The following is a 12,932-nucleotide window of genomic DNA, read 5'->3' as shown; positions in this document are numbered from 1 at the left end:
TATAAATCCATGGTACACCCACATCTTGAATACTACGTGCAGATGTGGTCAAACCATCTTAAAAACTCCCATCATATTGGAATTGAAAAAGGGCAACAAAAATGATTAGGGGTTTGGAACAGCTTCCATATAAGGAGAGATTAATAAAATGGACTTTTCAGCTTGGAAAAGAGACGACTAAGGGGGGGATATGATAGAGGTCTATAAAATCATGACTGGTGTGGAGAAAGTAAATAAGGAACTGTTATTTACTCCTGCTCATAACACAAGAACTAGGGGTCAACAAATGAAATTAATAGGCAGCAGGTTTAAAACAAACAACAGGAAGTAATTCTTCACACAATGCAGTCAACCTGCCAGAGAATGTTGTGAAGGCCAAAACTATAACAGGGGTCAAAAAAGAATTAGATAAATTCATGGAGGATAGGTCCATCAAAGGTCCAGGATGGGCAGGGATGGTGTCCCTAGCCTCTGTTTGCGAGAAGCTGGGAATGGCCAACAGTGGATGGATCACTTGATGATTACCTGTTCTGTTCATGCCCTCTGAAGTACTTGGCATTCACCACTGTCAGAAGACAGGATCCTGGGCTAGACAGACCTTTGGCCCATATTGAGTATGGCCATTCTTATATATTCTTAGTGATAAGTGCTTCTGCAAACAAAAGCACAAAGATGGGGGGAGGGATAGCTCAGTGGTTTGAGCATCATCCTGCTAAACCCAGGGTTGTGAGCTCAGTCCTTGAGGGGGTCACTTAGGGAGCTGCAGCAAAAATCAGTACTTAGTCCTACTAGTGAAGGCAGGGGGCTGGACCCAATGACCTGTCAGGGTCCCTTCCAGTTCTATGAGATGGGTGTATCTCCATATTAAATGAACCACTGAAAATCTGGCTTCTACAAAATTACAGTTAAACTAGAGCAATAGGTCTAAATTCTCATTGACACAAAGGACTCTACACCACTCTGTCAGTTTAATGGAGCCTTATAGTAGATGTAAAGGGGCCTTTGTGTAAAAGAAAATTGGGCTTGTAATGTGGTAGGACATCAGAATATGTGCAGGATGTGAAGAGAATCTCTCCTCCTGTGAGGAGAATATAATTTTCAGAGACCAACTGCTGTTAAATAGAAAGCCCTCAAAATTCCTCCAAAATTTTCAAAGAAAACAAATGATATAATCCTCTCATTGGGACTTGGAAAACCACACAATCAGAATGCTAAACAACCATGAGGGGCTGTGGCTGGTTGTTTTTTTCCCACGTGTTGTGTGACATCCAACACTTTTTCGCTAAAGACCAGATTCTGATGCCCTTACTTCATTTGACCATGCATAACCCTATAGACTTGAAGAGGATCCCACATGGAGTACAATGTATACAATGTAAGTGTATCAAAACCTGGCCCTTAGATAATGGGTGGGATTTTGAAAAGTCCTTAAGTGACTGATGAGCACAAGTCCCACTGACTTTCAATGAAGTTCTAAAACATGTAGATGCTTTTGAAAATACCACCAAATATATGAAGTCTCTCTTACCTCTTTCTTTATCTCTTCTTCATCCTCCAGTGTGAGTGCTGCCAGCTGTTTAGCTCTTTGTTCCATCAAGTTTACATATCTAATTGGATTGGATAATGCTTCAATCACATCTGGAAATGAAGTAAACATTTCAGGTCAAAGTTCCTTAATCTATGGTTGTAGAGATCATAAGGTGTTAAGAAGGTGCATAGTTTTTCTTGAAATCTATTATTCAAAGTTATCACTTGAACATCAGAATCTTTAGCGAATGTGTGACTATGCCGTCATACCAAAGGCATTAACCGTGAAACCCCATTTATGGAAATATACATTCTGGACATGTTTAGGTCAATATGTAGGTGAGAATTTTAATCCCTATTTTATTACTGTGAGAGGTATTGGGGGTAGAAAAGATAGGAGAAATGCTGCTGCTTTGAATGAGTTTCTTTTGTCTCTCCTATGTACTGTGTTTTTAAATTTATGTCCAAAACACTTGGAGCCTGGGATGAGCACCCTCTGGGGGGAGTTTTAGGATGGGATTTTCTAGCCTGTTCAGCATTGGCCCAACTCTGCTCCCACTGAAGACAATGGTAAAACTCCCAATGCTTAGTTAGGACGATGTTGAGCGCTTTTGAACCCTTAAGTTCACACTAACATTTTTTTTAATTGCATATTTGCAATATGATCTTGAAAAAACACCCAGGTTTATAAATGACTCCAAAAATTAAGTACGTCATTTTATTTTGAATCTCACATCACTGCATATTGTTTATATTACAAAATCCCAAGACTCCTGGCTTCCTTAGGGCTACTCAAGGTCTGTTAGGTAAAAGTACTTAAGCCCCAATCCTGGACTGTGATCCATGCAGGCAGCTTGCAGATTATTACACCAGTTTTATACAGTGGTGTTTCAGGCTCTCTGTCACAAACAGATCAAGAAGGTTCCAAAGACTTGTGTATTTAATTTTACCTTTGTAGTTCATAGTTGGGCAGTTTAATAGTTACCTGCATAAGTATCGGGTACGTAGTCTTTAACGTCTATATACACAAAGACTGCTGGCAGCATCAAAGGCTGGTTCCGCTCATTCCTCAGACAGATGTAGTGATAGCCTGGAATATAAGAGCAACCCAGTCCAGAATGTAAACTCTGTCCAATGTAATTATATTATTATTCATTATTTATATAGTGCCCAAGTGACCTAGGCGTTTTAGAGACCGTGGAAAGCCAAATCCTTACTCAGAAAAGTTTACAAGCTACATAGACAACATACTGACAAGGGAGCAAGTGAAAGGTGCATGACAGCACTATTAAAAAAATCTTTTCCCCTTTATTTTTAAACTATTGACAAATTTCTTGTTTTTTGGCTCATGTCAATTTGCAATTTGATTGGAGCTGGGCAATTTTTTTTTGACGAATATCAGTCACATGAAATAAATTTGGGGATTTGACATGAATTCGCCCAATAGTTTCAGCTAAAAGTAATTTGGGGATAAAATGGCTGGAGGAGGAGGAGATGGTAGTGGTGCTCTCCTTATAACTTTTAGCTAAATGCTAAAAGTCTATGTAGCTCATTGGAGATGTGGGAGAGCCAGGTTTAATTTTCCCTCTGCCTGACGTGGACCAGGGATTTGAACGTGAGTCTCCCATATGGCACAAAAATGTCACTGTTAGTGCCGCTGCCGGTGCTATCCTCTTTATAACCACCATCTGCTCCTCCTCCTCTGGCTCTTTGGTGAATTCAGCCCTTCAAACATGCTTGAAACAAAATGTTTTGGGTCAAATAAAACTTGGTTCCTTTGACCTTTAATGATTTTTTTCCAATGTGCCCAACTTTTTCCGCATTTTTTCGTTTCAGTTCGACCTGGACCGAAATGATTTTTCAGAAGTGCCAGTGAACAAAAGAAATCAGATATTTCCCTAGCTCTAATTTATATAATTCTTTGAACTTTTCTTATTGTTTTCCAGTTAGTTTGGATTGATTTGGCTTTGTAACCCTACTTTATTTTCATTTTAAATCTTTGTAAGTACTTCTGGTTCAGATACTCAGAGAGCTGCAAAATTAATTAAAAGGAATTAGGATGCCGTAATATGCACACAACATGAATACCTGACAATAAAAAATCCAGAGACTACCAGAACAAATGACATGGCAATATATTTAAAAAGACCAGGGAGGGCAGATGAATCCTTCACATTGGTTAAAATTAAAATATACCTACAATATGAGCATTTGCAGGCAATTTTGAAAGTGTGGAAGGATGAGCCAAGCTGACTGTCCCGTGAGAGCATGTTTCACACTCTCAGTGTTTCCACCCACCACAGCTAAAGCTCTCTGAGCAATCGACCTAAGAAACAATGACTGAAAAGGAGAAATGTCAATGAGGACTGCAACTTCCCTTTTTTCAAAATGGTATCATGGCTATAACTGACCAGTAAACACCAACAACTGCTTTGTATGTTTTAGTTCTGTAGGTTTTCTTGTTTCAATCTAGATTTAACTTTCAGGTGATTCGGATGTTTCTCTTCTCATGGATGGTATAAACATATTCAAAATTATTTACTTTTTTTAAAAACAAGGTTATAACTAAAGCTGAAATAATACAGTACCAAATTCGGTGAATTTCTCCATTGGCTGCATACGCTGAGACAGAGCCTCAGGTGGCATGAATTAGCATAGCTGCATTGAAGTCAACAGAGTCAGCTGAGAGTCTGCCATGTTGGTTCTCTTCACTACAGCAGAGCCATAATCTTACCTGGTCGAATTGCTGAGACAGGCAATATCCGATGTCCGATAAACTTTCCTCCTTCTTCGTATACTGCTATCCTCAAACATGCCAGAGAAGGCAGAACCACCTACAGGGAAACATTTGATACAGTTATTGGTTGTCTGCTATAAACAAGAAAAGCCCCTTCTGCATACAAGGCATATAGCGGAGCAGAAAGATAAGGCTCTAGTGAGCTAATAAAGGGTTCTATAGCCATACTAGGAGTTGGTCATACAACAGGTCAGAGGGCATACAACCCGTGTATGAAAATAATTCTGAAATGATCATGCTTCAGTCAAGTAACAGGTGGCAGCACATTTTCTTTACAGGCAAATAACTCATTGATAGGGAATGTTTGGAACAGCCAAATCTGAAGCTGAGAACTTACCCCTACATTTTCAAAGCAGCATATGGATCTTTAGCATCATGCCTCTCATTAGGCCTGAATGAGGCTTTGAAAATGTAGAGTTTAGTGACAACGTATGAGGTGAAATCATGAATCACTCAGAACCGATGTGTCCTAAGGTCTCCTTAATTAATTAAAGCAGGGCACTGATAAGCACATTAGTGCTGATAAAACTATCAAATAACAAATCCATCAATTGGTGTGTTTTAAGAGGGAAAAGTCTGAACAGGTTGCTAGACCTTAGTTATTTAATTACATAAAGCATCGTGACAGGCTGAATAGATTGAGGCAGTTTAGCATGCTTGCATAATGCCAATAATAGTACCCTCCATAAGTGCTTTCCCTTGCATGCCTACACCTAACAGAGCTCTCCAGTGCTACAGCTAGTGCTTCAGAACACTTATCCTGCCTTTAACGGATCAGGCAAATGATGTTTACTAGACAGATGAAGCCAGGGCAGAGATGGGTATGCCTGGGATGCTAACCTTAGCCTCAGTGAAAAGTCCTTCAGGGTTGTACTAAGTTCCCAGGGTTGCTACAATGGATAGGCCTTGGTCGTGGAGGAAGAAATACATTAAAAGACTATAATAGTAGTAGTCCAGAAAGGAACCTGCACTAACTTCATAAACAAATACATGATGTGATTTATATTGAAAGAGAGATTGCTCTGGCGATACATTAAATAGCTTGTCTTTCCCCAAGAGGATGGGTGATTTGATAGGAAATCAGTCTGCCTGTGCAAGAAGGATTACTCTTTTCCTTTATGAGGTACAATATGTGAAAGAACTGAACTTGGAAGGCCTGTCCCTTTTGAAAGCATTTGTTCATGGGGATCTATATTCAAGACAGTGGGAAGGCCCAGGTGAGCTAGGGCCTAGATTTACAAAGCAGAACGCAGTGAAACAGGAGCGTGCAGCTCGCAGTCCAACAAGGAATAATGAGACATTTCCTATCACCTAGCTTATTTCTGGCAACAGACCTATCCCCCAATTCTTATCCCTGGCACATGGGGATAGTACAGGGATGTGTCACAGAGTTGTTGAGCACGACATCATCAAATATTAACCCTACAGGGCTCTCCAGTGGGGTGTAGTCTTTTGTCAGATTGGCCATGACCCACGGCTGGTTTTTCTGCAGGCCATCAGACGGAAGGGCTTGCTTGCTTGAGTAGAGTCCTAGAAAGGCAGTCTCTGATTTCATCCTCGAAAGCTCTGTGCCACTGGACCTTTTCTGCTCACAAGAACAGGGACCCAGGAGTCTGGACTGTCCATGTCCTGAAACAAGGCCTACTTGAAACCAAAACTGTGCTTGGCTTTGAATGGACATTCTTACCTTGTCTTAAATTTTAGTAAAGGCCCAAATCCCACAAGTAACAGACCCTACCTTAATTCCTACCCAATCGAATGGTACTGTAAAAAATATGCCTCATATCTCATTACTGTGTCGTAGAGAAGCCATGCATAAATAAACATACATGTTGTAAGGCTGCTTAAACAGGAATCATTTTCTCAGAACACACTATGTGGAAATCAGTGTTTTATTTACTGGATGTTTATATTTCACCTAAAAATATGTAGGCACTTAGTTTAACCGCCCACTAACAACTGATTATATGAGTTAATCTTCAAATCACTCAGAATAATAATCCAGGCCCAGTATGAGCCCGGAGGCTCCCAAACACTATGGTAAAACCGATAACAGAAATAAAATATATTAATTAAAGGCCCATGAGAACAACAAAAACAACAACAAAATGCTAGTGCTGTTTGCAGAATCCAGCCCCGGCAGAACGCCAAAGGGAAGGAGATCTGCAGACAGAGCCTTTAGGTGAGGGAGCCCTCCTGCAACTCCTAGAAAGCTGAGTTTCAGGCACTGCCTCTGTAAGTGCCTCCATGAACTTTAATTGCTGTCATGGGAGGTCAGGAAAAGGCAGTTTCTCTGCTTGATCAAAGACTAATTAATTGCATTATCCAGTAAACTAAAAATAGACAAAACTACAGCTCTTTTTAGAAAATTGTCTGCAATCCCATTTATAACGCACTGTGAGATACCAATGCTGCAGGGGCATGATTCTGAAAGATGCTTAGCACCCTCAGCTCCCTTTAACTTTTCAGGATTGGGTACTCTGGGTAACATTTTCCAAAGCACCTAAGTAACTCAAGAGCCTACGTCCTGTTGTAAATGAATGGGATTTAGGTTCTTAAATCATCTGATCCCAGATTATTAAAGGTATTTAGGTGTTGCTGCGCTCAGCACTGCAATGCCTAATTGACTTAAGAACCTAAATCTTCTAATCAAAAGGGATTAAGGCACTTAGGCATCAAAATCCCATTGACAGTCAATAGGATCAGCTCCTAAGTGCCTAAATCACTTTGTAAATGAGACTTTGGCTCCTAAATGCAACACTCAATGCAACGACACCTAAATACCTTTACAAATCTGGGTTTCATGCACCTTGGAAATTTTTGCCTTGTACGTACAGAGGCCCAATCTTGTGTCAATGAAGCCAACAAAGTTACATCAGTTCACTGATTTCAGTAGGAGCTGGCTTGATTTCATTGGACCAGGGGCGGGTTCTACAGGCTAGCTGTTTCAGAGTCTCTTAAACTATCTCTTCAGCAAATGCAATTGTTCTGATTTTCTGTAAAACACAAAATTAATCTAGTGGAAAGCAATAAAATAATCACTGTGCACTGTAGGGAAATAAATATCACACCAACCTTCTTAAATACTATGGGTTCTTCTTCCCATACAGGATTAACAGCATTGCCTTGAGAGGTCTTTGTCTTTAAAGCTTTTCGTCTTGTATCCACGGGCAGGCCAAACATGTCTACTTCTACATAAATACCAACTTTTTTATCCGAAAGAAACTGACCTGAAATTATCTAGAAAACAGGAGAGGCACATCTGTAAGTGACTAATAAAGACAGCTTAGTGGATTCTGAAATTTCTGGCTGAAATTCAGGCTGCACTCTTTCTAGTGATGGATTACGTCTCTCCTAAAGAAACCCAAACCTTAAAACAAGCCTTCTCTAATATTGCAAACACAGGACTGTAACATAACGTTACGGTAAAGAAAAAGATAAAGTAACACCAGAGCTATGTGTAGTGATGTTGCAACAAAGGCAATGATAAAAGAGCAGATGCGCTTGTTTCGTTTTTGTCTCCTTCTAGCCTTATTTATTTATTTATTTTTAAATATGAGGTACTGGGAAGGTTGTTGATGAATTCCCTGAGTAACAAGGAGCAGAGGGATATTCAGCCAATGTCAGGGTATCTTAAAGAACCTTGGATTTGCCCCAAGTATGCCAGCTCCCATTCATTTGTGAGGCTTCAGCATGTACCATGCCATGACATCACAACTAGCACCATCGCTACTGGACCGTCAGAAGGAGCCAGCTTCTGGCAATTGCCACACTGCTCTTAGGGACTCATTCCTGCAAAGTGCTGAGCATCTCCCGAGAGCTCCTGAATGACCTCCATTTAGATGTGGTCCCAAAGCTGCGAGTCACCTCTTCCACACATGCCCTCACACCACAGCTTTGCCACAGCTGACTTGTGCCTGAAGCCTCAAGGTGGATATCAGTTTCCTCCTAGTGAACAAAACAGGATATTTTGTGGGTGGCTTCTGGACAGAGGAGATTGTTTCGCTGAGTAGATCTATTAATGAAATGAATTGTTTTTGTAACTCTGGGTATGAAACCATGACTTTTATAACTTTCTGATCTCACTGCAAAAACAACTCTATTAATTTACACTATGCAGCAAGCTCTATTGGTCATCTCAGTGCAAGTTAGCACTGAGCATGGACTAGGGATGTTTTTAAGGTTACACGATTTGAAATACAGCACCTCATAAACAAAACCTTAAAAATCTTCAACCTCTTCTTAACTACATCAGTTTCCTGGTAAGTCTTATGTGATGGAAACCAAAAGAGATCGGAAAGGAAATTAAAAACAAAACACAAGAAAATTTACTTAATAGGCAATATTCCTTCAAAATTTGAGCATCTGTTTTTTTAGGAATTTAGATACAGTGGAGTTTAAAAATTAACTATGCCCCACTACAAATTAAACGTATCTCATTGTCTCAATTTACAGTATATCTACACTGCAATTGGAGATGTGACTGCAGCACATGTAGACATGAGTTAGCTGTAATCTAGCTAGAGTGAGTACCAATAGGGTAGCCACGGCAGGATGGACTTAAGTGGGGGCTAGCTGTCCATGGAAGTGTCCAGGGTTCTGGGTAGGCTTGTACAGGCTATGCTGAAGCCTGTGATGCCGCATCTTCACTGCGGATGGTACCTGTGATGTGGTGTACAAACCCCATCCTGGAAAGGTGCAGGTTAAAGAGATGCCTTGGGCCCAGGCGACTCTGCTGCACCACACCTGCATCACCCACACAGGCTGGAGGAAGAGCTTACAAAGGGGAACACAGTCGCTTAGTGGCACCGGCAGGCAGGTTGTGGAGGTGAGCTGACCTATACTCTAAGCTTGTGAGAAGGTGCACTGTGGAGCTCTTACTGCCTGAGACCTGGCCATGATGACCCTACCAAGCCTACAGAGAAGGGATCTGTGACTCTCTGAAGGCCGAAGACTTTATTTTTGAGTTTTAGTTCTTTACTTTAGCTGGTGGGAAGAGAGGGGCCTGGTAGGAAGTGATCCAGGGAGACAGCCGCATAGCATTTTAGGGTGCAGGATTTAGCTGCCTACCACTGGGTCCTAGACTGGAGCCCAGTTGACAGGGTGGGCCTGGGCTTCCCTACAAACCTCTGTGGAGGGGCAATTACAGAAGTGGGGAACTCAGCTGGGGGGGAGAAGCCCCAGAAGATAAAAAGGTCTGGGCTGTGAGATCTTGACCCAAGGGATAGAGTCCTGAGCATCCTGAAGGCTCCCCCATTGTTGGACTCTACACAAATCCTGAAAGGGCCACACTTGAATACATGACCTGGCTGGAGGGTGGAGTCACCAGAAAGACAGACGACTGCAGGGTGAAGCAGCAGTAAGAAAGGGGGATGCCCAGAAGACAACTTGCCACACCCCAGCCTGACCACTAGGCTGCACAGGTGATGAGCGTCCCTTCAGTGTGGACACACCTAAAGAAGATCTGTCAGGGCTCCAGATAAAACAGAAATATGTCCAGGTTCTAACATCAACAGAATTTTCAACAACTGTTTACATACCTTCACAGACAAAGTGTTGGCTACTATTCCATCCACAATACTTTCAGTAAATGGGTCAAAATGTTTGTCTGGTCTTCTCATAAACTCTGGCTTTAGCCTGTAACCACTTTTGCCATTGTATTCATACATCCCCATGTTTATTTGCATAGACAAATCTAAGCAATAAAAATACCAGGAGGAATAAGTTTCAAATACACAAAAACAAGTACAGCTGCAATAGTATGACTAAGCACAATGTGAATAAACAGCTATTTCTTGAGCACTGCTGTCACTTAAACCTAGGTTTCAGGAAATCTTTCACTGAAAGACTGAAATTTCACTCACACAATCCTCAGTGGCCACTATCTTGGATTCTTGCTGTAAGAGGAGGGAATTCTCTAGAGATGTTCCAGAAGATGTGGAGAAACATTTTCAAGGCCTAGATTTTAAAGGTATTTAGATGCTGCCTGGATCAGCATTAAAGAGCCTAAGTGACTTAGATGGCTATGTCTCATTTTCAAAAGTGACTTAGGCTCCTAAGTCCTGTTGACTTTAGGGGGACCAGATGTCTGGTTTTCGACCGCATCATCTGGTCAAAAAGGAATCCTTGCAGCTCCGGTCAGCACCGCTGACTGGGTGGTTGACTGTCTGGTTGGTGTCGCTGCACAGCGGGTCTGGCAGGGTCCCTGCTAGCCTCCATGCCTCACAGCTTCTGGGAAGCTGCAAGCATGTCCCCACTCTGGCTTCTATGCATAGGGGCAGCCAGGGGGCTCCGCATGCTGCCTCAACCCCAAGCACTGCCCCTGCAGCTCCCATTGGCTGGGAACCACAGCCAACGGGAGCTACAGGGGCCACGCCTGTGGATGGGGCTGCACACAGAGCTGCCTGACCCACCTCCATGTAGGAGCCAGAGGGTGGACATGCTGCTGCTTTCGGGAGCTGTTTGAGGAAAGCACCACCAGGTGCCTGTACTCCTGACTCCCTCCTAGGCCCCTGCCCCAGCCCTGATCCCCCTCCCGCCCTCTGAACCCCACAATCCTAGCCTGGAGCACCCTCTTGTATTCCAAACCCCTCATCTGCAGCCCCACGTCAGAGTCTGCACCCCCAACCAGAGCCCTCACACCCCCCTGCACCCCAACCCCCTTCCCCAGCCCAAAGGCCCCTCCCACACACCAAACCTCTCATCCCCAGCCCAGAGGCCCCTCCTGCTCCCCAAATTCCTCATCCCCAGCCCCACATCAGATTCCACACCCCCAGCCAAAGCCCTCACCCTGCCCTGCACCCCAACCCCTTGCCTCAGCCTGGAACCCCCTCCAGCACCCTGACTCCCTCATTTATGGCCCCACCCCAGAGCCTGCACCCCCAGATGGAACCCTCAACCCTTCCCATACCCCAGCTCCCTGAACCAGCCAGGTGAAAATGAGTCAGTGAGTGAGCATGGGAAGAACAAGTGATGGGGGAGAGGGGGAGATGATCAAGTGAGCATGGGGTGGGGCCTTGGAAAAGGGGCAGGGTAAAGGTATTCATTTTTGTGGGAGTAGAAAGTTGGCAACCTTAGTTGACTTTCAGTGAGATGTAGGCACCTAAATGTAAAATTTCCCTTTTGTGCACGCACATTCAGGTGTTTGTGGGAACAGTGAGTATGTATTTCACGGGATGCACCCATTGGGCCCGCCTACAAAAATCTGGCCTTGTCATTATGTACAGTGCCAAGAACAGTTGAATCCAGGTGTTATTGCAATAAAAATTATTAATAATAATTATCTCTGGAGACTGAGGGAAAGTTAGTTATATTTTCAGTTCATTACACAATATAAAAGGGGATGCTATTAACAAGCAAATATTTGCAGGACTACATATGAGATACTTTTATTTTTTCCAATACACAGAAAATCATTTTTACATTTCAGAAACTGCAATATGGTAACGGTTGGTAAATGACGGCTCTTTAGGATGACCACTGTGTGCATGCTGAACGACAGTATAATATGCTAATGAATTTGAGAATAACTTGGGTTCAGTGATAGGAATGAACAAACAGCTTTCTAAAACTGGTCAATAGCCCAACATCTTTTGTTGAACAAAACAACTCTCTTGGCTTCCAATCACAAAACCTATTAAAAAAGTGGAAAGTACAGCCCACTAAATCAAGAAAAAGCTGAGACTTACCTACAGTTTGGAAGTTAAGAGCAACCAGTTGACAGCCAGCATTCCAGAAGACTTGTGGCATGTAGTTTGAGGAATCTACACGTGTTCCCTTTGGATAAATCCTGCTGAGCTGCCTTTTGTTATATCTAGGTGATGAGTGGTTAAGATACAGAACATTTGGCATAATAACTATATATACTTTCAGTCATTAAATGTAGATGCTCTTTACAGAACAACAGTAGGTTGCATAGTGGAGTTCTCCAAACATACTACAACCACAGATTCACGTTCCTGGGAGGGCAGCTAGCCTATATACATACTCAGGTGTCTAAGTTGAGGTTATAAAATGATACATGACATACTTTCTATTTGTTCCTGTGAGGGCTAACAGACTCTAAAGAAGAAACGGAAAAGCATGGACATGTGTGGATCTTAGAGGACAATATATTTGTAACGTCAGTTACACTGTAAATAATCTAATATGGTCCTAAATTGCCTCTACAGAAACTAACCAGAGCTGGACTGAGGAAAGCCGAGTTAAGAACTGCTCTCCTCACATGAGTTTCAGATCTAGCCTCCACATAGCGAAAGCAATGGTGAGTAAACTGATGTAGGCGAGCCTGAGCTTCAAATAGCCACTCCACAAATTTTGGATATGGGAAGACACTGCTGTCTGGATGTAGAAGTCGCTCTCAGTTAATGTTCCGTAAGGCCATATTGTACCTGGATCCCTCTTTGTGAATTGCAGGCTTCAAAAGAGACAATGACATACACTGAGAGTCGTTAAATCGAAATGGACTCCTCTTTAGTTATTTTTCTCCAAAAAATAAATCAGTGTAGCTAGCTCCTGGTAATCAGGGAAGAATCAACTGTGACCAGGAATCAAACTCAGATATCCCATATGACTATGCAAAGTACTGAGTTACCCGGATGATCTCTCT

General features: G+C 42.5%; 1 protein-coding gene across 2 annotated transcripts in view; it reads right to left on the bottom strand.

The window, feature by feature from the left end:
- PLCB1 (phospholipase C beta 1) overlaps positions 1 to 12,932 on the bottom strand; it is a 663,557-nt gene that overhangs the window by 128,506 nt on the left and 522,119 nt on the right. For both annotated transcript variants that reach the window (XM_050952023.1, XM_050952024.1), the window contains exons 18-23: positions 12,013 to 12,137; positions 9,865 to 10,019; positions 7,400 to 7,564; positions 4,262 to 4,361; positions 2,513 to 2,617; positions 1,529 to 1,638 (exon numbers count right to left, since the gene is read on the bottom strand). In XM_050952023.1, the coding sequence (XP_050807980.1) occupies positions 1,529 to 1,638; positions 2,513 to 2,617; positions 4,262 to 4,361; positions 7,400 to 7,564; positions 9,865 to 10,019; positions 12,013 to 12,137 (760 nt within the window). The remainder of the gene's footprint in view (positions 1 to 1,528; positions 1,639 to 2,512; positions 2,618 to 4,261; positions 4,362 to 7,399; positions 7,565 to 9,864; positions 10,020 to 12,012; positions 12,138 to 12,932) is intronic.

The sequence above is a fragment of the Gopherus flavomarginatus genome, chromosome 4 (assembly GCF_025201925.1).
Source record: "Gopherus flavomarginatus isolate rGopFla2 chromosome 4, rGopFla2.mat.asm, whole genome shotgun sequence".
Lineage (NCBI taxonomy): Eukaryota > Metazoa > Chordata > Testudines > Testudinidae > Gopherus > Gopherus flavomarginatus.
Note: the sequence above shows the minus strand (reverse complement) of the source record. Positions and strands in the feature narration are given on the sequence as shown.